Source organism: Pseudonaja textilis, chromosome 13 (assembly GCF_049901715.1).
Source record: "Pseudonaja textilis isolate UNSWEBS1 chromosome 13, rPseTex1.2, whole genome shotgun sequence".
Classification (NCBI taxonomy): Eukaryota; Metazoa; Chordata; class Lepidosauria; order Squamata; family Elapidae; genus Pseudonaja; species Pseudonaja textilis.
The window spans coordinates 11,243,316-11,267,651 of record NC_142002.1 but is presented as its reverse complement, the minus strand read 5'-3'; the positions used below and the strand labels follow the sequence as shown (position 1 = coordinate 11,267,651).

Here is a 24,336-nt window from a genome sequence, read left to right as displayed (position 1 = left end):
AAGAGTCCAAGGTCTCCTGATGTCAGTCCAGCCACAAAGTCACAGTGGTTGCAGCCTCACTAGTGGCTTATGCTCACCTTTAAATGATGCCCTACATGGAGAATGTTTAAATAATAAAAAAACATTGCTTAATAAAGACTTAAGTCCTATTAAACATAATTGTGTGTGTGTGTGTGTATACATGCCCAGTTATGAGTATAGAGTTGTGGTGACACAGTGATTAGAATGCAGTACTGTAGGCTAATTCTGCCAACTGCCAGCAGTTCCATTCTCACCAGCTCAAGGTTGACTCAGCCTTCCATCCTTCTGAAGTGGGTAAAATGAGGACCCAGCTTATTGGGGGCTGACTCTGTAAACTGCTTAAGGGGAGCTGTCAAGGAATGTGAAGCAGTATATACGTCTAAGTGCCATTGCTATAAAGGGTGAGCAATTTTGTACATATAGTAATTGCAGGTGTGTGTGTTTACATGCCTGTAGGGACATACACTAAGACACACATTATAATTATATATAATATGCAGATCAAAGATTGGGACCCACTCCCAGCTATATGAATTAAAATATGCTTATCAACCATTGTCCCATCTAACAGATTTCTAAGTTAATAGAATAGAATTCTTTATTGGCCAAGTGAGATTGGACACCCAAAGAATTTGTCTTGGTGCATGTGCTCTCAGTGTACATAAAAGAAAAGATACATTCATCAAAAGTCAAGAATCATCAGGTGCAACACTGATTAATAGTCATAGGGTACAATAAGCAATCAAATCATACTAGGAAACAAACAATAAAAATCATAAGGATACAAGCAACAAAGTTACAGTCATACAGTCGTATGGGAGGAGATGGGTGATAGGAACAATGAGAAGATTAATAGTAATAGTAAATAGTTGGACAGTGTTGAGGGAATTATTTGTTTAGCAGAGTAATTATGTTCAGGGGGTGGGGAAAAACTGTCCTTGTGTCTAGTTGTTCTGGTGTGCAGTACTCTTACAGCGTTGTTTGATGGGAGCAGTTGAAACAGTTTATGTCCAGGATGTGAGGGGTCTGTTGATATTATCATCCACAGTGTAATTTAAATATAAATTGACTCCACTGGTTTGCAGCATGAATCTACATTCTGCATGAATGCATTCACTCTTCAAGAAATGTTTCAACTATTTGTTTGAAAATACGAGCGATGCATCCCAGTGCATTTTTAACTCATAGGGGCCTCTGATGGGGATTGTTCTTTTCATTCTTTTGAGACTCCTCCTCAATGCTGGGATGGTATATCGTTCTCCCACCACCACCAGCAGTCTGATAAGAAGCCCCTTTGACTGCTTCTCTTCCTTTCCCCCTCTACAAAGGGATTTTCCACAATGAAAGCCAGTTGGGCTCCCTGTGGCTGGCTGCAGATTACAGGAAGGCGAGCAGGAAGCAATAGGCAATTTTAAGTCCAGTTCAAGGGTTTTTGTTCCAGTGAGTTCAGGAACCATGTCGGTGGAGAGGTGCCAAAGAGACTCCTCCACTCCTTTTTCGCAGGGCTGGGAAAAGTGGGTGGGTGGCTTTGCAAACCCCAGAGTCAGCATCTAGGGCAAACCAGGGACTGCAGGCAGAAAAGATCCAGGGACAATGGCAGCCCCGTGATTCTCGGGGTGCTGCAGATGCTCCAATTGTGCTGTAGGAGAAGGAAAGGAGGAGGGGAGCCTTCTGGCTGGAATTAGCAGGTGTAAGCTCTCAAGCACAGGCAGGGTGGAAAAACCAATGCAGCAAGTCATCCCCAATCTTGCAGCAGAAACACACTGCCCTGCGATGATTTAGGAACTGGGGGGAAGCTCAGCTGCACGGTGGGAGCAAAGAGTCCATTCCCCCTCCCCCCCCAGCCCTCAGACTGGTTTCAGGGCCAGAGAGGAATCTCTCATTGGTCCTCCGGGGGTTTGGGAAGCAGCCGGAGAAATTTCAGAACCGCTAAGCCAGGATGCTCCGAGAGACCGTACCTCGCGTCGACGCATCGCAGGGGAGGGTGGCTGTTTTGGTACTGCTGGAATGAACAAGTTGTGATAGGTTGGTAACTCTTATGTTTGTTTTTCTCTCTCTCCCCCACCCCCCACTCCAATTGTTTCTGGAGAGAAGGCTGCTTCCCTGTCTGCGAAGGACTAGTTCACCTGCGCTGTGGCGTTTCAGACAGGCGGGCAAATCCCTCCACTGCAAAATTGTGTGGCGAGGACTTAAGGCTGCTCACACAGACTTTTCCACTTTGGGGAGGAGGAGGAGGGGCGGAGGGCCGCCCAACTAGAAGGAAACCGTGGTGAGGCGAGGCTGAAATCCTTTGTTTTATGTCAGGACCGACGGAGGAATCCAGATTTCCTGTGTTCTACTTAAGGCACTGAATTGCAGGAGCATTCTCCTTAAAGACACACTCTCTCTTCCCTAATTCCACAAATTGTGTGTGTCTGTGTTTGGGGGCGTGGGGGGTGCGCACATGTAGGCAGGAGTGAATATTCAGAAGTGGCTCGGCAAGGGGATGAATCGCTGTGATTTGAAGTTTGTAATGGAGCAGAGGACGAGTTCCTTCAGCATCAAAGAGGACAGGAATATTTGCATATCAAATACAGGCTTGGCACAGGAACAATTGATCCACTCCAAGTCTGATTGAGAAATAACTCTCTGGATAGTATTTTTTGCTCTGGATTTAGCAATGTTCCTTAGTAGTGCATGGTGGATTTCTCACAAAGACAAGAGATTGGGTTTTTTTTTTTAAAAAATAATAATAATCTGTTTTGCCAAATCATAATGAACTTTTGTTTGTGGCCCTGATAGAAATCTTTAATCTGCCAAAGCTCTGAGATTCAGATTTAGTCAAGCTGCATTATTTTCAAGTTTATGTTTTTTAAAAGGTTTAGACTTCAGGGTGCCACCTCTAATTTAATGGGGGGGGGGTGGAATCATGACTGCCATTGATCTCTCAACATGATTTGTCACAACTGCAGGATATATTACATTTTCTCCTCAGAACATGGAGCAAAGCATAATTTTAGGGATAATTATGGTTTGCATATGAAAGACGCAGGTTATGTGCTCTTTCTCCTCCTTTCCTGCTCCCCTTCTCTCTCCATTTATTTTTGGAAAGATTCTTTAAAACTTGTTTAGAGCTGTATAGCTCAGCCTTGCACTTTTATATAATGGATAGATATATTATTGGATTAAGCAGTGTTTGCTCCAAACAGCAAGCATGGATCAATTGAAGATGACTTGAAAATAATTATATATGCTGAGGTATTTTTTTAATGGAGGTAAGATTTTTCTCTAGGTTGGAAAAAAAAATCAGAAAAGTTTCTGCTGACTGCAGGTGATGTCTTCCCACGTATGCAAAGTTTCAAAGAAGGCCACAGTAAGGGCTTCTTCAGCTAAATTGTAGTAACCTATTAGTTAAGTTATGACTGTGACCTGTTATGGTAGTTAAGCAGTTTGATTGTGGAGTGTTTAGAATAGAATAGCAGAGTTGGAAGGGACCTTGGAGGTCTTCTAGTCCAACCCCCTGCTTAGGCAGGAAACCCTACACCATTTCAGACAAATGGTTGCCCAATCTCTTCTTAAAAACTTCCAGTGTTGGAGCATTCACGACTTCTGGAGGCAAGTTGTTCCAATGGTTCTAACTGTCAGGAAATTTCTCTTCTTAAAATCTTCCAATTTGGTTTTGGCTTAGTATGCTGTATGCCTGTGTGAGATATGGCAGCTGTACATCCTTCCCCCCAGGGGTGGGATTCAAATTTTTTAACAACCAGTTCTGTGGGTGTGGCTTAGTTGGTGGGCATGGCTTGGTGGTCATGTGACTGGGTGGACATGGCTTGGTGGTCATATTATTGGCTAGGTGTGGCCAACTCAACATCACTCACATCGAGGCCCGCATCTCCTCGCCTGGCCTGTCATGACTGTGGGGATTCTGCAACAGTCTTAAGTGTGAAAAATGGTCATAGGTCATTTTTTTTCAGTGCCATTGTAACTTTGAATTGAACACTGTAACTCCACACAAGCAAAGTACCAGCAAAGGAGGGGGAAAAAACTCCAGAGACATTCCTGAGACAGGAAGTCTAGTCCTGCCAAGAATGTAATAAGGGTTAACGGAGAGGCAGTTTCTGTAAGCAACACCAGAATGTTTCCTTCCTGACTTCCTTACAGGATTAGGCCAGTAATTTCTTCTAACAACTGGTTCTCCGAACTGCTTAGAATGTTAACAACCGGTTCTAGCAAATAGGTGCGAACTGGTAGAATCTGAGCCCTGCTTCCCCACTCCTCTTTCCTGTTTTGGTACTAAATATTCAGGAATTTTTGCTGATTTTACAAACCTCTGGAGCTTCTTGGGAGCCTTAGAGGTGTTTTAGCTACCCTTCATCTGCTGATTAAGGCACAGAGGAAACACAGTTATCATTGTGTCCCCTTTTCAATGGTTATACTCATTAGTCTATTTTTCTAGCATCCATAAACAGGCATTCTTAAGCCTTGGAGAAGCAATTAAGGGCTGCAAATGAACCAGTGTAGCTGATGGAAAAGTTTCCCCTAAAGAAGAGCTCAAAGAGATACTTTGTGCAAGATGGGCAGCCACATAAATGTGACTAATAAATAAATAACTAAACCCGATGCCCTTTCCATTTTCTAAATGAAAACTGTAGTTCTGCTCAGAGGGATCATTCATTATTATCAATTATTAATTCCCCTGTAAGAAAAGGAATTAAGGAGAGAGTAGAGATGGGATCGCTAATTGTGACCTTCAGAGATCTCGAGAGATGTCTTGGATTTCCTAAATCTAATTCTCTTGAGTTGAAATGTTGCACGTGTTCAGTGGTCCGTGGAAAGGAGGGGGGGGAAAGGAAGAAATTGAGCTCTGGAACTCTTCCCCTTGGTCCCCCAGAAAAGAAGCCACAACTGCATTTGCTGGAGGGCCTGAGAAATGCTACTAACAGTGCCCCGTAGCTTCTTTGCACAACTTAATAAGATGGCAAGCAAAAAGTACAGTTTTTTTTAAATGAAAGATCATGGGTAAGAAAGTTGAGGATTTTTTTTTTAACTAATCACAGAGTCCTTGGGGATCTCTGAGCTTGGTGATTTGCTTGCAGATCCAAAAGAGCTTTTTCAAAAGTACTAGTAATAACACTGGTATACCATTTCACAATGCTTTACAGCTCTCTCTAAGCAGTTTGCCCCCCAACAATCTGGATCTTCATTTTACCAACCTCGGAAGGATGAAAGGATGAATCACCCATGAGCCAGTCGGGATCAGACTCCTGACAGTCAGCAGAGTTGGCCTGCAATACTGCTTTCTAACCACTGCACCACCACGACTCGTAAAAGGCAAGAAAAAGGCTTGCAAAAGCACCTTGGGGACAATCATGATCTGGATGACTGAGAATCTCCTTAGACATTTGCTTGCAGACATTTCATTACCCAACTAGGTAACATCATCAGTGCTAGTGAGACAAACTGCCAAGCAGAAAATAATACTCCAATTAAAGAAATACCAAGGAGAAAACAATAATCTTTACAACACTGAAAAGCTAAAGGGAGCAAGCCCCATACTCACTAACACTGATATTGCTTCCTAGCCTGGTAATGAGACATCTGCAATCAAACAATGAAGCTCAAAAAACATCAAGGATTCTACAGTTTAACCACAAGTTCTCTTCTACTGCAAATAATAATCCCAGGGAGGTAGGTTCTTTAATTCCCTTTTCTCCCTAATTTGCAAAGTAGCTTATATTATGAATTAGCCTGCAAATGAGATTTCAGAGCAAACACTGAATTATCACAAAGAAGTCAAAGGAAATATCTGGTATAAAGAATAATCAAGAGTAGAGCAGGCAGTCATATGGGTCCCTCCTGATTCCTCAATCAATCTGGAGCGGCTGGTTGAGGAAAAAAAAGCTTTGTCAGGACTGGTCCTACAGCATGGAAAACGCACAGTTTAGTATAACTGCAAGGACACAGTAATAATAAACTCCATTCTATACAGTCCAATTTTAAAGCATTCACAGACAATGAAAATGCTGAGCTAAGAACAGTGCTTAACCAGCCGTGGCTGATCTGGAAAAGCTAAGCAGGACTGACCCTCATTATTATTTGGATAGGAAGGTACCAGGAATGTAGGGCTGTTAAATTGTGAAGCCAAACACACACACACACACCGCCTACCCTGGATATAGACAATGGCACCCTACTTCCGTAGTTTGAAGGTTGAGTCATAAGCCCTATCTAACAAAATGATATTCAATGTAGGGAAAAGTAAAGTATTACACTTAGGCAAGAAAAACCAAAAGTACACATATAGACTGGGTGAAACTAGGCTTAATAGCAGTAACTGGGAGAGGGATCTTGGAGTCTTAGTGGACAACCAATTAAATATGAGCCAACAGTGTGCAGCAGCAGCCAAAAAAAGCCAATGCAATCCTAAATTGCGTTAACAGAGTGATATACTCAAGATCAAGGGAGGTATTAATACCACTCTATAAAGCCTTTGTAAGACCACACCTAGAATACTGCATTCAGTTTTGGTCACCACACTATAAAAAAGTTGTTGAGACTCTAGAAAAAGTGCAGAGAAGAGCGGCCAGGATGATTAGGGGACTGGAAGCTAAAACAAATGATGGACAGTTGCGGGAATTGGGCCTGTCTAGTCTAGGGAAGAGAAGGATCAGGAGAGATATGATAGCAGACTTCCAATATTTGAGGGGCTGCCACAGGGAGGAGGGGGTCAAGCTATTTTCCAAAGCACCTGAAGGCCAGACAAGGAACAATGGATGGAAACTAAACAAGGACAGAGTCAATCTGGAAATAAGGAGAAACTTTCTGACAGTGAGAACAATCAACCCATGGAACAGAAGTTGCCTTCAGAAGTTGTGGGAGCTTCATCACTGGAGGCTTTCAAGAAGAGATTGGACTGCCATTTGTCAGAAATGGTGTAGGGTCTCCTGCTTGCGTGGGGAGTTGGATTAGATACCTACAAGTCCCTTTCAACTCTGTTTAATCTAATCTAATCTAATAAATCCAGTTGCCATGACTCAATCTTCAGACAAATTTACCTGGATGATTGAGAATCTTCACTGACACATCCATAGCCATGAAAGGATGACACATCCATTCATATAGGAAGAAAAATAGCATAAAGGAACAAAAACTGGAAAAGGCATTTACAACTGAATTCATTTAATATCTTGGGTTTAAATCCTTTTAAGCACTAGGTAATTTTATCCTGCTCATTTTCAGTGACTGTTATCTAATGCACCACCTACAGTTACTCTTCAGGTTGACTGCTCCAGAGCCTGTAGTATTTATTTCTGTTCTCTACAAGACAAAAAGATGATATGCTTTAGCCTGGGTAGAAATGAGATTTGCTACAGTGCTTCTGTGTTTTTCCAGCTGGAAAAACAGTTTTTTCGTTTTGGTCCTTGAACGCTAAGTAAAACCCAACCTTAATCACCCACCCCACTGATCAATCCCTTCATCTCTAACTCAAGGTAGATTTTTGAAATGCAGGGCTTCTCTGTCCATTTATTTGCTTTGTCCCAACCCTGCTGCTTTTTTACACCTATTATTAAGAATCCTACTTGCACAAAGACAAAAAAAAAAATGGGCAAAAGTACATAGGTGGCTAGAAAAGATGATAGGGAAACATACAGATTTTAAACCTGAATTGTTTTTATTAGGTATAATATCAGAAAAAAATGATAAGAAAAATATGTACTTAATATTACATGTCTTAACAGCAACGAGGATTATATTCGCACAATCCTGGAAAAATGAGGATATACAGCAAGATGAAAAGATAGTCAGAAACATACAGAAATGTGCAGAAATGGATAGATTTTCATTGAAAATTAAACAGAAAGAAGATGTGGAATATTATCAAACATGAAATCTATTTTACCAATGGTTGAAAAAAAGGGGTGGAGATTAAGAATGTAAATCTGTATTGTTAAGCACATTAAATACCCAGACAACACAGTGTTTATTAAGCACTAAATATTAGTATTTTAGATTGATTCTAATCAAGAGGTTGCCTTATCACTGGACATTGACTTTTTCAAAAGAAACTCTTGCAAAATGAAACAAGGAAGCATTTATGACATGGACCTGTGCCATCTCTGCCTTCTTGTCCTCCAAGAAGAGGGCAGAATTTTAAATTAAAAATGTGTTCTCCATGCATGTTTCATTCCACCAAGTTTCCAAGGGGTTTTGTCCGTATTTGTCTAGTCAGGCGAATAAAAACAACCAGAAATAACATACAATTGTGGAAGGTAAAGGAACTAAGTTGATTTTTAAGTTGATTTCATTTTACCTTATTTCTTTCTTTTATGCTATCTATCTGTCTGTTTGTCTGCCTACATCTACCTATCTACCTCTATCTATCCATCCACCTACTTACCTACCTCTACCTACCTACATCTATCTATCTATCTATCTATCATCTATCTATCTATCTATCTATCTATCTATCTATCTATCTATCTATCTATCTATCTATCTATCATCTATCATCATCTATCTATCTATCTATCTATCTATCTATCTATCTATCTATCTATCTATCATCTATCATCTATCTATCTATCTATCACAGAAGCATGCATGCTTTCCCACCTTCCCATTTTAAATCCAGGACTTGCAGAGCAAAAAAGTTAAATACTGATAGCGTTATTAATGTGCCATCAGTGTAGGAAGATAAATTTGGTTTCTAAGCCAAAATTTTACAGCTATTCTTTATTTGTTCAGCAGCATCTTTTGGAAGTTTAGAGTGGCATCAGCAGAATCTGATGGCTGGTTGCTGCTAGCAGAGAAGGCCTGGCTGACATCATCTCATTAAAAAAACAGGGTGGGGAAAACCAAGCCTCCTTTAATGAGAAAGGATCCATGGGGGAGATGGGGCGGGGAGAGAAATCTGCAGGGCCAAAGTTTCTCTCTAGCTTTAGCATTGCATTTATTTTATTTGCATCTTGCCTTTATTGTTTTTACAAATAACTCTAGGCAGTGAGTGAACTTATCCAACACACCTTCCTCCTTCCTCTTTTCCCTACAATGACTGCCCTCTGAGGTTGGTTGGGCTGAGAGAGTGTTTCTGGCTCAAGGTCACCCAGTTGGTAGGAGTAGAACTTCCAGTCTCCTGGTGATTGGCCAAAGTCAACCAGCTGGCTTTTGTGCCTAAGACAGGATTAGAACTCATAATCTCCTCTTTCTAAAGAGGAGCATCTTAAACCCTAAACCAAACTGGCTCTCTTATGCTTTGACTACCTTGCTGCCCAAGTAGTTTATCCTGATGCTGAGCAGAGGTGATATTCAGCAGGTTCTGACCAGTTCTGGAGAACCGATAGCGGAAATGTTGAGTAGTTCAGGGAAGCAGCAAATCCCACCTCTGACTGGCCCTGCCCCCATCTATTCTTTGCCTCCCGAGTCCCAGCTGATCGGCTGGGTCTTCTTTTGTTGCCCTGCATAGGAGAACGGAGCTGGAAAGCAGGTTAGTAGAGTGGGGAGGGAATGGGATTTTGCAGTAACCTTCCCCTGCCATGCCCACCAAGCCATGCCCACCAAGCCATGCCATGCCCACAGAACTGGTACTAAAATTTTTTGAATACCACCACTGATACAATCCGTACCCAGGTTGAGGCCCACTAAGCCATGCCACGCCCACCAAGCCATGTCCACAGAACCACTGGTAAAAAAATTTGAATCCCACCACTAATGCCGACCCTTGTTAGTTTGCTAAACAAGGCATTTACTCATGATTCTTCCTTGCTAGGTTTGCTCTTCCCACTAAAACATTGAAGTGGAACTTTGAAGCCCTCTCCCAGTCTAGCCCCCTCTTCCCTTCAAACTAAAAATACCCAATCAATTGGTTGAAATTCTAGGAGATATAAGCTGCCTCCATGGGGACAACCTCAGATGATTATCTGAATTCCAGATGACTATCTATCTGTTTTAGTACAGGCAACAGAGAAGAATCCATACATTCAAAGACAGAATTTCACTATATAACTACTCAAACTATGAGGGATCTTTTACTGTTTCATTACATTCTATTTGGCATTGATTCTTATACTAGTCTTGAATATCAAAATAAAGTTTTAATTTCTTTTGGCCCTGGTTTCATGCAGCTATTGTTAAAAGAACTAAGTCACTCATAACGTTTATTTGTTTTATTGACTGAAGAGTTGCTGCCAGTCCAGTTAGATTAGACTAGGCAGTGGTTCTCAACCATGACACCTTTAAGATGCTTGGATTTCAACTCTCAGAATTCCCCAGCCAGCGTGCCTTAAAGCTGCCAAGGATGGAGACCCCTGGTCTATGTAACTTAAAAATGCCAAATGTTGAAAAACACTGAGCTAGACAGACAAGTCATTGGGAATGATAAAAGGCAGTGTCTTCTGATTCTAAATCAGAAGCCAATTTTCTTACCAGTTCTCTTGCCAGTGAAAATAGGCAACATTTTGCATCTCCTGGCAGCTGGTGTACATAGCAAGAGCCCCCATATGGGAGGAACTATTCAAAGGGTACAGTGGGAGACTATTAATAACTAGAGCTTATTTTCAATTCCCCTTTCCAGGTGATATATGACTTAATCTTCCCCCATTAATTGATAACACCAGAGAAGATGCATTTATGTCCTTGTGTGAGTCATTCCACCTGCCTCCAAATAGCTTGGAACCCTTCTCGAATAATTGGCTCAGCTTCTCCAAAAATGGCGTGTTAAAGAGACAGTCCAACACAGTTCAGGATGATGAACCAGTGGCTCAACCAGGAGGCTTCCTCAAGAAGAGAAATAAGTTGCAAGATCAAATCTGGCTCAGTCCACTGTGACCAGAAGTTTAGTCTTTGGAGCTTTTGGATTCATGCTGGAACCCATCGTTGAAGAACTTCTTTCTACTGGAATACGTGCGCTTTGGGCTATTCTGTAACTTGTATTTATGTGATGCATATTTATTTTGCGACTATGTAGGACAAACGTGGAGGAAGGTTAACCCCCAGGTTGCAAGAATACAAGAGAGTGGTCAGTTGAGGAGACCTGAACTCATTGGTAGCCTCACATTGCAATGAACAAGGGCACACATGTAATTTCACAGCTACTAAGATTGTTGGCCGAACAGGTTCAAAGATAGCCAGGGAAATTATTGAAGCCTGGGAAACTGGCCCCTTCTCAGTTAGCTGAAGTGCTGATTTACCACTCGCTTATCAAGTACTTGGAGGGACATGGGGGCTCAGTGGCTAAGACGCTGAGCTTGTTGATCAGAAAGGTCCGCAGTTCGAACCGTGTAACGGAGTGAGCTCCAATTATTTGTCTCATCTTCTGCAACCTAGCAGTTGAAAGCATGTAAAAATGCAAGTAGAAAAACAAGGACTACTTTGGTGGGAAGGTAACAGCATTCCCTGCACCTTCAGCATTAAGTCATGACGGCCACACGACCACGGAGATGTCTTCAGACAGCGCTGGCTCTTCAGCTTTGTAATGGAGATGAGCACTGCTGGATATGACTAGCACGTTTGTGCCAGGGGAACCTTTACCTCTATCTTTTATCAAGTACTTAGGAGCAGAGGGCTTGGCAGCACAAGGAAACAACAGCCAATTGCCAGCCATCAACACACCAATCAGCTAATAAGAAGGCACCACATCAATATAACTCGGATAGCCCAAATTCTGCAAAGAGAATTTCCCTGAAGATGGGCTCCAGCACAAGTTTGAAAGCTCAAAAGATTAAACCTTTGGTCCAGGTGACCAACCCAGATTGGATCTTACAACATCATTCATAAGTAGTATTTCTCAAGGATCCATTATCCTTGTTTTATTTGTTCATGGATGATCTTGATTTAAAGACAGGCAGTAAACAGTGGTTATATTTGCAGGTGATACTTAGCTATTCAAGATAATAAAATTCAGAAATGATTAGGAAAAGCTCCAGAACACTCTTCAGTTTAAGCAAGGGAAGAGGGCTGCTACATGTTCATAGCAATAGCTACCAAGAATTGACTTGAACTCAATGCAGAGGAAGGACGGATAGATATGCCCCTCCAGCCTTTTATCTTAAACTTGCACCTCTTCCAGGAAATCGAATACTTCAGTCCACTGCTCCAAGAGTAGGTCACAGCATATATTAATTTGACAGCTGCTTTCTTAGACAGCTAACCTTGGAACCCAATTAAAAGTGAAAGACTGAATTGGATCTGACAGCCATAAACCTGGGAATCAGCCTGGAGCACAAGTCAAAAAGCCCAGCAGATTTTCCAGAAAAAATGGGAGAACATCTTGAACCTGTAGCTTGTAAACACCAGGCAGATGACCATTACAGATCAATTGGCAAGAAATACTCGCAAAGGAATCTGCTGTAGAGATAGACATTGCGTATCCATCTATGTATCTGTCCGCACACATTTGTCAGAAATGGTGTAGGATCTCCCACTTGGGGCGGGGGTTGGACTAGATGAACTACAAGGTCCCTTCCAACTCTGTTAATCTATTTTTAAAAATGTGCCAGTGCATGCATATTTTTTACAAGTTGTCACCCTGCTTTCCATGGCTATTGAAAATGCCCTACTCATCATCTTCCAGGTATTTCGCTTTTTAGTTCATTTATTTCTTTCCTTCTTTGTAACTTTCAGTCTTCCTCTTACCCCAGATGTTTTAGTTTTTCCTCTTGTGTTGCTCTATGGCTCCTTATCAAGGGGATAGGGGATGCAGCCATAGAAAGAACAAAAGCTTCAAGGAAAGAAAAAAGTAAAACAGAAAGCAGGAAAGAACAATTTTAATTACATTAATAAAGCAAATATACTTAGAGAAAGGAGAAATAAGTGATAAAGAATAAAAAGTGGAAAGAAAGTACATAAAAAGAAGGGAAATACATAATTAAACTACTTCTAATCTTTGTCACAACAAATATAAACAAACTTCATATTTCTTTACCCCGCCCCCCAAATGGTTACAAATCTCTCTTCTTCCCTGAACCCACCCCTTATCTATATCTATATGCAAAGCATCAACTTTCCACTCCTGATATCAGCAAAAAGCCCATAAAGGTTTACCAGAGCTTTACAGAAACATGTCTTATTTTAACCCTGGTCAAACAAACCAACTCTATATTCCTTCCTTTTACTTCTAACAATCTTGCTACTTAATTCCAGGATCAAATCTGTGATAGGATTTGAACTCTCTTCAATTTTTCTTTTTCCCCACAACAAAGATTTTATCAACCTTTTTGAGACTCTATTCTAAGTACAGTCTAAGTGGTGATCCAAACTCTTAACTCTTGTAGTTGAGTAAAAAGTAAATAACCAAAAGCACTGTTGCATAAACAGGTACTCCTTGCTTTCACTTCTGTGTGTGACTAGCTTACCAACACAAATATGCTTGTAAAACTAACCAGAACCCCTTCGACCGGAGTGTAGGATGGATGATGTTGACATATCCTCTGACAAACTACAGAGCAAAAACATTGGCTCAGACAAAGATGCCTGAAGGCACACAGAACCCAGAACAATCCCCACTCGGCTGTTCATTGCATGTGCCAATAACCTTGACAGAGAAGAAAGAAGTCATGTTTCAGTTTAATTGCTTTCCTTTTTTTAACCAATTCCCGCAAGTTTATGAAACACGCTTGGGAACTTATAAATAAGTTCTTCCCTTTAAAAGAACCTAGAAAAAAATCACGTTCTTTTCATCATAATTTTAAAATGCACACGTGCATGCATGCATGCATAAGTATTCCATGTGTATATTTGTGTGCACATCTAGTATATGTGACTGGGATATGGAAAAGCTCAGTGAATGAGGCCAGAACGATCCTTAGTTATCTGCTCCCTTCAAACTTAGTGCAGTTGTTTGTAGCTTGCAAAGCATTGCATTGCATCTACTTAGCGTCCAAAAATTTTAATTTTATTTTAATTTGTTCACTCCACACCAAGATGATAAGAGGCTGGAATTGCCTACCAAAAACTTTCATAGGAATCATTCAAAGGAAAGGAAAAAAAAAAGTACATGGGAAAATGCGCCTTCAATATTTCTACATGGGACCATACTCCTTCAATTTTACCAATCATAAACCAACAATCTCCATACAAGTGACTGACAGAGAAAAGGAAGAGGGATAACAAAATAAATTATATAAATACTCTGACAATGGGAAACATCCCGTGTTAAGTATCCCCACCTGCAAACACAATACTAATATTAAGTAGGTAATCAACATTAACAAAAACAATCGAGATCAAAAGCAGCAGATAAAATGTTGCTGGAAATGTTTTTTTAAAAATGCTTTGGAACTGGATAAAGAGAACATGAAGCTTCCAGTAAAACAAATGGAATTAAAAACAAAAGCGATTAAATGATTAGGATGCAACCAAAGGAAGAGGATATTGGAAGGAATTATTTAGAAACTCACCTAAGAAAAACAGGGTGTTTTGAACAAAGGGAACAGAAACAAATGCTGCAGATGTTAGTATTCACAAATAGAACACATGCATGTTGTGTATATGTAAAGTTATAAATGCTGCAATCAGGTTGATAAATAGTGGAACTACAGGTATAAGTTATAAAACTGTAAAAATATAAAATCGTGTGCAAATTATCTGTACCAAAAAACACATTGCATCTTTTCAGATATTGCTACAATTAATCTCTCTACCTACATGCCAGCTTTTCTTCATCCACTACAGAACAGTAACACGTGTCCCATTAATAGAAATGTTCCTATGAATCAGGAAAATAGTTTTGCCTAGTAAAAACTAAAGTAGCTCAGAACCAACATGCACACTTTTATGAGACTTTCCATGTTGTTATACCTGGAGTTTCCTTTCCCATAGCATCCTTTTGGACCTCAAAATTCTCTCCCCTGCCTTTTCAACTTGTTTAACTTCATATTTAATAGAAGTATTCACATACGCAACAAAATGCAAAAGAAAACAACTTTTTAGTCTTGCTTGCAAACACTGATGCAAGCTTATTTGGATGCCACAGTGCCCAGTAAATTTGGCTAGTTTTTTTTTTTTAAAAGAAAGGAGCATTACATTTCACCTTGAGAAAAGTAGCACTGTTAGAAACCACTCAGGCTGATAGAGTGGCTGGCTGGATTACCAGAGGTGTTTTGGCATTAAAAACTCATTAACCTTGACTCAGCCACTCTGCAGAGCTTATTCCTAGAAATCGTCCGCAGGTACAAATGTGCTAATTAAAAAATAAAGTTGCTTTCTCCCCAACTATATGTAAATCTCAATGAAGTTCTTTTTACTTGAACATCTTAATTTGTCTCTATGTAGTGTAAAACAAAGCCAAAAAAAAAAAAAAAAAGATTTAGGGTTTTGATGATTAGACAGGATAGATTATAGGTTTCCTTTTGGTAAATTTCATCAGATGTTCTGGTCCCAAGATTTAAAGGTCCATCTGTCAAAAGGAGAATCTTGTAGTCTCATAGCTAACCTCTTCAAGGGAGATGGGCAGTTCAGAAATATGAAATATATGTATATGTCATGCATAAATAAATGATCTGGCAATCAGAACTGTTTGGAATGCTGTTGCTTTCACTAGTATATAAAGATATACTTATATACTATGTCTAGTTTATAAGGGGATGTGGTGGCTCACTGGTTAAGACACCGAGCTTGTCAATCAGAAAGGTTGGCAGTTTGGTGGTTTGAATCCCTAGTGCCGTGTAATAGAGTGAGCTCCCGTTACTTGTCCCAGCTTCTGCCAACCTAGCAGTTCAAAAGTGCCTAAAAAATGCAAGTAAAAAAAAAAGGGCCCACTTTGGTGGGAAGGTAACAGCGTTCTGTGCACCTTCGGTGTTTAGTCATGCCGGCCACATGACCATGGAGACATACATCTTCAGACAGCGCTGGCTCTTCGGCTTTGTAACGGAGATGAGCACCGCCCCCTAGAGCTGGAAATGACTAGCATGGATGTGCGAGGGGAACCTTTACCTTTACCTTTAGTTTATAAAATGAGAGCAAACCCTTTTAGCACTGGTGAAGTTACCTAGCTGGGTAATGAAACATTTGCAAGAAAACAACACTAAAGATCCCTTTATTTGAATCCCCAAGCTACAAATATTCTCTTCTGTTTGTAGAAAAAATCCCCTTGACCACAGAGGTCAGCAAAAAACCAAGCAGATTTGTAGCTCTTTTCTAACATCTAGTGGTCATGTCGAGGTTTGCAGACCAGGTATGGTCAACCTAATCTGGATTATTAAAAGTTCTATTCATTTGGGTCCAATGCTTTGGCTTTGTTTCCATTTTCCTTTCAGTTCTTCCAAATGCATCTGTTTCTCTTTTATGTTCAAGTTCAAAAGATGCTCTGTTATTGCTCTTTATACTGTAAATGCCAACCATGGCTTCCCATAAATGCCACAGCCTGTGGCCCCTTTACCATTCTCTAGTACAGTGGTCCCCAACCTTTTTTGTACCAGGGACCAGTTTCACGCAGAAACACTTTTTCAAGGACCAGGTAGGGGCATGAAGGTTCCAATAACAGTAAATAAATAAGTGACGAACCCATAACTTACCCTTTCCAAAAAAAACTCTCCAGTGAACTCTGTTTCTGGCTCATTTTGCAAGGGCTAGCTTGCATTGCTGATGCAGGATAAATATGCGTCAAAGAGTCAAGCGCGGAAGTTAGGCAAGGGCGGAAGTGGTTGTCTTTCAAAATAAGACACCCGGAAGCAAAAACATATTTTTATATATATTTTAATCATGATTATTTATTCTTTGCGGCCCAGTACAAAATGATCCACGGACTGGTACCGGTCCAGGGCCCGGTGGTTGGGGACCCCTGCTCTAGTACATAGATCACCACACTGTAACTGAGACACTTCAGACATCCTAATACAGTGTTCTCAAATTTGGCAACTTTGAGCTGTATAGGCTTCAATTCCCAAATTCCCCAGCCAGCATAAAAATATTGCTTTAATTTAAGCCTCTGTAAGCTTTCTAATCTGAGACTGCATAAAGAAGGAGAAACATTATAGGACTATCAGCAGAAATATCTGGTCAAAATACCATGCCTCCTTTGCTCACTGTTGCCAGAAGATAACTTATGCAGAACCCTAATCTATGTGCATGGCATTTATTCTATTTCAGGATATTAAGATGAAAAAACTTGTGACTTGTACTGTTGGATTCACAGCAATTGCAAATCAATCGGATATTTCATCTCTGCCAGCCTGGTTTTTCCAATAAGGAATATTTAGCTACTACAGTGATATCTTGATACTCAACTGCTTTGAAACCCATCGGATTTGATACTCAACACATTTTGATGCGGAAATTTTGTCTGGATACTCATCATTTGTTTTGGTACTCAACACACAAGCTAGCCTTTGTTGATATCGGCTGCCTTGTGACACTACATGATTCTTTATGGAAAAAATTGTTTGGTACTCACTGTTTTTAGTACTCACCGTGCTTCCTGGAACCCAATTAATGTTGAGTACTGAGGTACCACTGCATAATTCTCCAGTTCTGACTCTCAACTTTTTTAACATCTCTCTAAAACAACTACCGTTGTACCTTTGGGAACTGTTCTAGCAGAGGCACTCTAGAAATATCGGAGGATGCCTGACCTCAATAGATTTCTTGGAAATTTGAGCTCTGTCCCAAATCCCTCAATGACGCAAGTGAAAATCACACACGAGTGGTCAGAATTTCACTCCCCTTACCCATTTTTTTACACTCTATTATAGGCATTCAAATTCTCACACAGGAACTTCTGAATGGAACTTTAATTCAGGCTAGATGGCACCATTCCCACAGCACTTGTTGAGAAGGAAAATCAGGGGTTGTTATTTAACCACCAGTTGACATTAAAAGCATCATAAAGACCATCAACCTGATTTATAGCTTGGGAAAAATTCCAGGGGAGTTTCCAGCAATTCATTGAAATGGGCTCAGTGTTAGAGTGGCTTAGGACTTTGGCTGGTTCCCCAGAAAGAGTTTTGGAGCAGAAACCGAAGCTGTCAGCTGGAGCTTTCCACCTGGGCTTCCACTCCATTAAACCTGGATGCTGCAAAGGAACACACAGGGAGTCCTCAACTTGCAACAGTTCATTGTTTGAAGTTACAACAGCACTGGAAAAAAATGACTTATGATCGTTTTTCACACTTATGACCATTGCAGCATTCCCATTGTCATGTGATCCAAATTCGGAAGCTTGGCAATTGATTCCTATTTATGATGGTTGCAGTGTCCCTGGGTCCTTCATTAACAAATCACAACTTTTTGCAGAGAGAGAGAGGGAAGGAGGGAGGAAGAGAGAGAGAGAGAGAGCACCTCAGTGGTGCAGCATTTAGAGTGCAGTACTGCAAGCTACTCCTATTGCAATTTGGCAGATCGAATCCCACCAGGCACAAGGTTGACTAAGCCTTCCATCCTTCCAAGGAGGGTAAAATGAGGACCCCAATTAATGGGGGCCATACGCTGACTCTGTAAACTGCTTAGAGAGGGCTGGAATGCACTATAAAGCTGTATATATAAATCTGGAAAGCACTATAAAGCTGTATATATAAATTTGAAATCAGGAGTCCAAGGTTTATTTCTGACCCCACTGAGAGGTACAGACTCAGTTGTAAACATTGAGAAGGAACTGCACGACTCCCAAGCTTATTTTAAAAGCATTCACTCTATTAATTTAAACCTAATGAATAGACATTAGCTATGTTTAATCTCATCAACTGTCAACCTCAACCTGATGCAGCATGTTAGTTGCAAAAAAGAATTTGCAAGGGATGGAGATAAGTGGGAAAGGAAAAAGGAAAGGGAAGGACAGGGAAAAGGAGAAAGGAAGGGGAAAGGAAAGGGAAGAGAAGGGGAAAGGAAAGCAAAGGCATGGAGGAGAGAGAGAGAGAGAAAGGAGAGGGAAGGAAAGGAAAGAAAAAGGGAAGGAGAAGGAGAAGGGAAGTGGAAAGGGAAGAGAAGAGAAAAAGGAAAAAGGGAGGAAAGGAGAGAGGAGAAGATGGAGTTGCAGGGAACCATGGCCATGCTATAATAACCCTCTGAAGCATTTTCTCCATTTCTGTATAGCTTGTGCAAAACAGGCCCAATGCAGAGTTCTTCTCTGAGACAGATGGGCTGTCTTATATTTGATAAATAAAATAAATAAATTTTCATCATATCAGATACCAAACTGTTCAGTCAGCTATCAGTTACTTTGAAAGTTGCAACTCCAACTTTTCTCTACACATTCTCAGTATGGCTTCAAGTACAAATATCTAAGGGGCTATTTTTTATGTGGTAGGAGAAATGCTTTGGAAAGACAGTGTAATCCTGCATCCTAGGTCACAGAGATAATTCCAATTGGAGGGAATGTAGTTTGAATTTTAAATTAAATAACTTACCTCACACACTGAGAAGAGACAGAGAGATAGACAGACAGAGAGCAATTATAAATCAATTTTAAAGTGCATGTTTTTAAAACAAAAAAGCATAAAGAAATAGTTATGTCCAAGAATGCATGTTTATTAGATAGGAAGGAAAGGGGGGAAATGGAAGGATTCAATTAACCTTTTTTTTGGCCAAAACAAAAATCCCTGGATTTGATCATTTTGACCCCTGTCATCAAATCTTATCACATATTTCCAGATAATCAGAAAAGGTCCATCTTTGCCAAGTGTTCCTTTTGCAGGCTACTGATTTGTAAAAGTCCACTTTGAAACTCTTCTATCAATACTTTTACTCCAATTTTAAAAAAAGCAATAACCCAAAACCTCCAGTTAAACATCCAGGGAAGCTCTGATGTCTTGCAGCAAGAGAACTGCCATGAATTAAATGAGGTATATAAAAACTGATGTGGCTTTCCAAATGACATCATTAACCAAAGGAACTGACTCAGAGAACTATACAAAAAGGGAAAAGAAAATATATAAAAGGAGCTGCAGCCAAATGAAAGGATTCCCTACTGCTTAATAAAGAATGCCATTTCTTTTCTGAAAAAGGGCAATTTGTTTTTAAGGGGTGAAATTATAGTTCCCACATATTGTGGTCTGGGTATTTGAAGTCATTTGGCTGCTTTTCCTATCACTTCATAATCAGAAAAACAAGAGATGTATTGTTTTTTTTAAATCAAAGTTGGATATTCACAGCTACTGCAAGATGAGTTGAGATGTTTAATGGACCTGAAACGGAAATTAGAAGCTGCTTCACGGGTGTAAAATTGAAAGGGTGGCTGGTAATTAAGCAACTCTGATAAAAGTCGAGAGACATTAAAACTTGGATGGGATGTGGAAATGCACTATGCAACAAAAAAATTGCCTGCAATGAAGAGGGAAATAGCCTCTCCACTTTTGGAGAGGGTGATCTTCAATTTGCATGATTAGAAATCCAGCAGGATGGCTCTTAAAAATCTGAATCAAAACCTCAATTTCTCTTTGCAAGAGAAATGTGGCATAGCACAGACTCCGTGAAAAGCAACCCATTAGATTCATTTTTAACAAACCATGGTTAACAACGCCGGTGCTTTAGCATCTGCATGTGAATCTAAGTCAGTTATCTTTACAAAAGTTTTGACATAAAACAGTGTCATTGCAGGAACCCATATTTAAAGGGAAATAAAAGGAAAGCAACATCCAGCCTAAGAGGGTGTATCTGTGATGCTATGCCTATTTCTAAAAATCGGTTTTCCTGAATCTTGGTGAAGCTGCCCTACTCCAGGAACTGAACAACAAAGCCCAAATCCAGGGTAAGTCTCATAAGAAATGCTCAGATCACAACAGCTTCTGTAAGATTTTACTCTCTCCAACAGCCTTTCAAAATCTGTTTTCTTCAACTATGCTTGCAATGTAATCAAGATGCCTTTTCATATTATTAATGGGGTGGGGGGGGATTCTCCACTTTTTATATCTTGGATCCTGACTGCTCCTTTGGAATTTAAGCACTGCTTCAATAGTAGTTATTTATAATACTTTGTGAATGCTACCTCAAAGCTAGAATGTTTCCAATGATAGTTTTTTGGGGTATATTGTTTTGTCTATTGTTAGTGACTTTTAAATATTCATAACCAGGGAAAGCTGACTTATCAGGGAAATATTTGTAGCTCAGGGTTGAAATGAGGGGGGGGGGCTTGGTGTTCTCTGAGCTGGGATTATTTTCTTGCAGATGTTTTATTACCCAGACTAGGTGCTAGTGAATCTAGCACAGAATTTGGGTAATGAAACATCTGCAATAAAACAACCAAGTTCAGAGAACACCAAGCCTCACTTACAATGGTCTACTTTTTCAGTCCAACTAATTCTGCTTTGATAATACTGATTTCCAGGATTCCCCCCCGCCCCCCAGCCCTGTTTAACGTAGATACACAGGAATTGAACGGGAATTCTCTGCAGAGAGAGTTACATTCTGGTCACTGAATTAGAGCCTTCTCTGTGTGTGAGCATAATCAGAAACCTAGGGATGGTCTAGGAAAATAATTAGTTCGACAGCAGTGACTCAATATTTTAAAAAAACCTCATCCCCTCCAGAAAGATGTTCTTGCCTTTTGATCTATCTGTACTCTTCCAAATTACATGAAAGGAAATGTGCTTTTGAAATTTCTTTCAAAGGAGAAGAGAATTTCTGATTCAAATCACATGAATTGGGTAGAATGTTCTTGCATTTGGCAACAGAGTTCATTTGGCTACACAATCTTCTTTTTGCTGCCTGCTTGCCTTCCAGGCACCCAGATTGTTGGGGGCAATACACTGATGTTGTAAACCACTTAGAGAATGCTGTAAAGCAGTATGAAGTGGTATAAAAGTCTAAGTGCTATTGCTACATTGCTTTTTTTATGCACAATGATTTCATTGTGGTGTATTGTTTTTCTTATTTGATTGCAATTTGACTTAGTGCTATTTTGGTCATGGAAAGATAGAAGATAAATGCTTCTAATAAATACATGCTTAACCTGTTTTCTTCTGGTGAGGATTCCAGAATCTGCTCTCAGCAATAAAAAAACACATTAATTATCCAATTATTGCAAGATGGCAATCTAACATCTATTAAAAAAACAGAACAATGAACTGCACATGTCGTTTTGATTAATTATGTCTTATCCAATTCCAAAAACAGTTTGCCACACATTTATTACTATTTCATATTCTCTCTTTTGGGGAAAATTGTAGGTGAAACAGTTTTTAAAAGCAGGATGAAGGAACTGGGCCACTAAAATATTTTTGAAATGTTGACTGAAACAGAAATGATTTTAATTTCATCTTGAAAAAAATAATACCAGATATATGAAGTCACCGCTGAAAAAGACCTGTCATTGGTACCCACCAATCTAATGAATTTTAACGAAGCATTGCTGGCTAATTCTGCCCATTGCCAACAGTTTGATCCTGACCGGTTCAAGGTTGACTCAGCCTTCCATCCTTCCGAGGTCAGTAAAATGAGGACCCAGACTGTTGGGATAAGATGCTGCCTTTGTAAACTGCTTAGAGAGGGTTGTAAAAGCACTGTGAAGAGGTATATAAGTCTAAGTGCTATTGCTAAGTGGGAAGGAAGGAAGGGAGGGAGGGAGGGAGGGAGGGAGGGAGGGAGGGAGGGAGAAGGAAAGAAGGAAGAGCCATGGTGGCGCAGTGGTTACAATACATTGCAGGCTGCCGACTGCCAGCAGTTCGATCCTGACCAGCTCAAGGTTGGCTCAGCCTTCCCTCCTTCTGAGGTTGGTAAAATGAGGACTCAGGTTGTTGGGGGCAAATAGGCTGTAAACTGCTTAGAGAGGGTTTTAAAGCATTATGAAGCAGTATATAAGTGCTATTGCTATTGCTATTAATACTGGGTTAGATAAACTTGCATTCTAAAAAAAAAAAGAATTCTAAAGATGGTGCCTGGATTGTTTATTGCCACTTCCTGCAGGTAAAAAAATCATGGTAGCAGCAGGAATCAACCCTGATGTGGAAAGACACAAACAATGGAAGGACCAACTCCTGAACCTGCCTTTGTCGATGTGGATAAAGGACTAACCTTGGCGTGCTTCGTTTTCCTCTGCCTTTTCCTCATTGTCATGATTATCCGCTGTGCCAAAGTGATCATGGACCCTTACAGCGCCATCCCAACCTCCACATGGGAGGAACAGCACCTGGATGACTGACCAACCTAAGGGCTTGGGGGAAAAGGTGGCCTCCAAGCCCTCTGCATCTTGGACCGACCCATGGACTTGGCGCAAGAAAGCACAGATTAAGCGGCCACCTTATCAGGATGAAAGCACTAAATAGGACTCCTCTTCATACCAAGATGCTTATGGCAACGGAGTTTTGAGAGCACATTGATTACAGCTGCCTGCAGATCTACTTGAATTCTTCACTTTCTCCTTCTGATCTATTGCTAACACTCTCTCTTCCAGGTTTTAATGAGAGGGGAACTATGACAGTTCTATTACATCAAGTAGCACAAAATGCTCTTTAGATACCAGAACTCTCTTTCAAGCTTTCTCCAGAGTAATCTGTACTTAGCAACGTTGGCTGCATTTAAATCCAATGTGTACAGCTTTATCCAGACTGCTTAGCATTTGAGTAGGCGTGGGGGCTGTCATCCTTCCGCCACCTAGGGCAAGAGGGGTCCATGGGGAAAAAATTGTTGTGGGTTCATGTCAATTTAGTAGTTATGAGATTATATTAATTAGATCCAGCTAGTATGCTTACTCTCTGTGTATTTTCCATAGAATTAAAGACTGGCAATTATGGAAAGCTCTCTTTTGGCCACTTTCAAAGATTTAGAGGTTCAAGTTATGTGCCTACAATTTAAGTCATTATTTCAAGTGAAATCATAAAGATTTAAGCCATTATTTCAAGTGAAACTATAAAGATTTCAGGTCTTATTTCAAGTGAAACCATAAAGATTTCAGTCATTATTTCAAGTGAAACCATAAAGATTTTAGTTCTTATTTCAAGTGAAACCATAAATATTTCAGTCATTATTTCCAGTGAAATCATAAAGATTTTAGTCATTATTTCAAGTGAAATTTCCAACATGATGGCAGATTTGCTTCCCTTGCTCTTGAAGGATCTTATACTACACTGTTTGCACAATTCGATGTGCCCTAAGGGCCCCTCTATGTATAAGACGGGCCTTCCCAGTTTAAACATATAGTATATTTCCCTTTTGATACTAATATTATTTAGCTGAGAAGAGCTTTCATGCTTTTTATGAATTGAACTTCAGGGTTGTCCCATTCATATGCAGTTCTGTTAATTTTTGCAGGAGGAGCAGTGCATTATCCAAACAAATGCCCCTGGATAGGAAGATTCATTTTATTTCTTTGGCATAATTTAGAAAAATCAATCAAAGTATCTGCACACTCAACAATTGTAGCTCGGCTTCCACCTTGCCTATTAGTCTTGTTTTATTGCCTCTGCAATAAAATGA

General features: G+C 40.2%; 1 protein-coding gene across 3 annotated transcripts; it reads left to right on the top strand.

Annotated features, from left to right (window-relative positions):
* Window positions 1-1,513: 1,513 nt before the first annotated feature.
* CTXND1 (cortexin domain containing 1) lies at window positions 1,514-23,761 on the top strand. Of its 3 annotated transcripts, XM_087941370.1 has the most exons (4): window positions 1,515-2,046; window positions 20,524-20,674; window positions 22,202-22,348; window positions 22,828-23,761. In XM_087941370.1, exon 4 carries the CDS (start codon window positions 22,883-22,885, stop codon window positions 23,060-23,062), a length of 180 nt encoding a protein of 59 aa, XP_087797496.1. In that variant the 5' UTR covers window positions 1,515-2,046; window positions 20,524-20,674; window positions 22,202-22,348; window positions 22,828-22,882; the 3' UTR covers window positions 23,063-23,761. The 3 variants fall into 3 exon arrangements, with proteins under 3 accessions (XP_087797497.1, XP_087797498.1, XP_087797496.1); XM_087941371.1 differs by lacking the exon at window positions 22,202-22,348 and having other exon boundaries at window positions 1,514-2,046; XM_087941372.1 differs by lacking the exons at window positions 20,524-20,674; window positions 22,202-22,348 and having other exon boundaries at window positions 1,514-2,046.
* Window positions 23,762-24,336: the final 575 nt, after the last annotated feature.